This window comes from Austrofundulus limnaeus, unplaced genomic scaffold, assembly GCF_001266775.1.
Source record: "Austrofundulus limnaeus strain Quisiro unplaced genomic scaffold, Austrofundulus_limnaeus-1.0 Scaffold134, whole genome shotgun sequence".
In the NCBI taxonomy this organism is placed as follows: domain Eukaryota; kingdom Metazoa; phylum Chordata; class Actinopteri; order Cyprinodontiformes; family Rivulidae; genus Austrofundulus; species Austrofundulus limnaeus.
In genome coordinates this window covers 267,695-271,090 of record NW_013952536.1, presented here as the reverse complement: position 1 = coordinate 271,090, position 3,396 = coordinate 267,695, and the positions used below count along the sequence as shown (strand labels likewise).

Here is a 3,396-nt window from a genome sequence, read left to right as displayed (position 1 = left end):
CACACACACACACACACACACACACACACACACACACACACACGCACACAAAAACAAACAAACAAAACAAATCCTCAACCTTCACACAGTTCCCATTTATAAATATGATTGATTTTTCTGGGAGGCTTTGTTGCCTAGCACTCTGAACTAAACACGAGAGATTAATTCCAGGCGTGTTGCAAAGTTTTCATTCCAACATCAATCAGCTTGTCAAAACATTACAAGAATCAGGAGTTAAATCGTAACGTGAAACTGCTGATTCAGTCAAATGTAACTGCTTTGCTTTTGTTCTATTTTCCTGATGATTGAGGAAAACGAGCAGCGGTTGGCAGCTTTTGACGCCCGTGACAACACTGTAGTTTTATACTGAAGCAAAAGAGCAGCGGGTGAATTTTAGAGATTGACGCGTCCACGTTTCTGTATCTGCAGCTGAGCCACATAAACAGGCCGCAATCTAATATGGAGAGATTTTAAATAACATTTCTAAAATGATCTGGTTTTATAGGCAGCACTCAGTTTTATTGTAACAGGATGCAGCAACGGGGCATACTATACTTTAGGGTCATTATACACCAGCTTTCACACCCTGGGGACAAAATGAGATAAAGCAACATTACATTAACCCATCCTTTAAAGTTTTTTTTACTGCTCTTGACATCTAAACAGGGAGTCTTATAGTAGCTGAAGTGAGAGCGTAGACATAGCAGTTAATATCTGTGTTTCTAAATTTCTGTGGAAGATTGTTGAAGCACTTCCTTGAATGTTTTTATGAGTATAACAGCTAAACCGAAAGCTTCAGCTTAGATGTGATTAAAGCAGATTATTTAAAATCTTTATTTTCCAGCAGTTAGGTGTGTCGATTCGTCAGCTCTGGCAAAGGTAAAACACTGCCCAACATCTCCACCGCTGCCAAATGAAATGAAACAAAAAAGTAATTTACACAATTTGACTGTTTTCACAGATTGCCTTATTGCCAAGGCTTCTGCCCACAGTGACCCACTCAAGTGCATCTTTCAGGTAATGGCGTGTCGACGTGTGTGAGGACGGGGCGAGGTGGAGAAGGTCTGAGCGGAGGGCGAGGCAGCATCGGCTGCATCTTCCCTCCCCCCCGTCTGCCTCTTCCAGACGCCCCTTGTCTCCTGAGCTCATCAGTGTTGTGTTTGTGCAGTTGTGTGTTGTTGTGGATCACGTGCAGGGCGGGGTAACGGGCGTGGGGGCGGGGCGGGGCCAAGGTCACTGTCGCCGATCCTCCGTCTCTGACCGGGAGAACGCCATCACCACATCCTCTGCACCTAGGATGCAAGAGGAGAATGAAGAAATGTGTTTATTTCTCCAACAGCGGAGCAAAAACCATCATAACTATGGATCGGACCACACTGGAGCGTTTCCTTTAAAACACATCGATTTATGATTTCACTCTCAGCAAAAACAGATTTAATGCCTAATACCCTCTCCCGTTATTTTATGAAATAAAATGTCTTTGAACGTGCTGCAGAGAGATTAAATTAAATGACAGGAAAACAGAAGTGACAAAAGCTCTCATCACAAAATCCTTTCAAGCCAGGCCCAAGATGACTTGTTTTTGTTAAAACAGAGGCTGTGGACTCGTTGCAGGATGTGACTGGCCCAATTGACACATTTGTGAACAGTCAGGGGTAATTATCTGTCAGATAAATGTATGCAAAATTCTGCTGGGCCCCACAGACCTGTATGATTGAAGAAGTAGACTTTTAAAGTCTTTTCAAATGAAACCACTCAAAGCCAGTGATGGTGCATCTGAATACACACCACTCTTCTTTTCACTCCAGTCCAGTTCCTGGATACAGTCTGCTTTCAGCTGTTTTCTTATTGGATCATGCTAAAATTCTAGTTCAAGGTACGAAAGAAGCCACGTTTTCTCCTGTATCCCATCCAGTCTGTTCTAAATATGAGCCAAGGAGGGAAGACCCAGTTCTGAAAATGCATTTTTGTGGATGCAGGTAACTTCGTCTCTTGAAGACTTCGCCAGTTGGAAAAAAAAAAAAGCTTCTGGCTGCCGTCACAGAGCCCTGACAGGAGACACGGTAACACTGAGTGGCCTGCTGACAGCAGCATCCTGCTCTGTCATGATAAAACTCTGATCTGAAGCTTCGGTGCCATTCAAACCTCTTCTGCAGTGGCAGCTGAGGATGTGAGGAGGACGACTATCAGTGACTACACAATACAGGGTTACAGATAATATTAACCTCACTGAGAAATACAACTGTAAGAATTATTGCTAGAAAACACTACAGTTACCCATCAAATATATTATTTTATCAGTTGGCTGATTATAACATTTTACAGGTTATGTATAAGGCTCCCAAATGTATATTACCTTTAAACAACCTATTCAATTTTGTTGAGAGAAAGTTGTTATAAACTGAAAAGGGTGGAGATGTTTGTGAAACCTGGATTTCGAACTAGTTTGAGGGAGCGGTGTACTTCGATACAAGGAATAAGACTAGGGAACAATCTGGAGCGTGATGTCAAAAAATGCCAGATCAATATTTATGTTTACGAGAATGATAAAAGTCACTTTGTTAAAGAAATATGAAACAATATAATGTGTATTCATATGAAATGTTGTTCAACAAGGATTTGAAGTTGTTTTTTTTTAGTTTTTGTTTTTAGATCATTGTTTACAATTTATTTTTGAGAAGAAAAAGGAGCAGATACTATAAGATTTTTTTCTTTTTTCTGCCGCTTTTCATTTTATTTGTGATTTGTATTTTTATTGTACATGTTGTAAGGATTACAGCTCTGATTTTGAGTTTTCAACCTTTGGCTACTGTGGAGCACAGAGGGCCGGGATGTTAGCCGCTTTCTGAGTCTCAGCTGTCAGCACCGTATCCATGCCCAATATGCTTTTCACAGCAACTTTGAAGTGCTTGTTGGATTTAATTATTGGAGATATGAAGGCAGGCCAGAGAATTCACATGCGTTTAACACAAAGGGAGCTTGTTTTGGAAAACGTAGACCCAACATGAAACATTTGATAAATGTATAAATTGCTGTTGTTTTAAAATTACTCGATGAAAAATACTTAAAGCTGTCATCGCTGAATTTGGGGTAGGTTGGAGCTTTGTAAAATCAATTAATGTTGGGGAGGAGGATGCTTCTTCCCATGGGTGAACACATGATTATTGAATAGGGGTGTAAGAAAATATTGATACACTGAAATATCGCAATATTTCTTTTCCTGATACTGTATTGATATTCTAAAGCCCTGTATCGATTTTTTTTTTTAGGTTTAAAATGTCAACTTTCCTGCCAGTCGTTCATTTTTATGTTGTAGTTCAGCCTCTGACCACTAGTTGGCAGCAGTGAGCCAGCCACTTGGCTCCTCTACCTCTTGAGGTAGAGGCTATTGTTAAG

At 40.6% G+C, this 3,396-nt stretch overlaps 1 protein-coding gene across 1 annotated transcript in view; it reads right to left on the bottom strand.

Moving 5' to 3' along the window:
- Window positions 1–805: 805 nt before the first annotated feature.
- ctnnbip1 (catenin, beta interacting protein 1) overlaps window positions 806–3,396 on the bottom strand; it is a 17,780-nt gene continuing 15,189 nt past the window's right edge. The window contains exon 4 of the mRNA XM_014015760.1: window positions 806–1,292. Coding sequence (XP_013871214.1) covers window positions 1,234–1,292 — 59 coding nt within the window. The 3' untranslated portion in view covers window positions 806–1,233. The remainder of the gene's footprint in view (window positions 1,293–3,396) is intronic.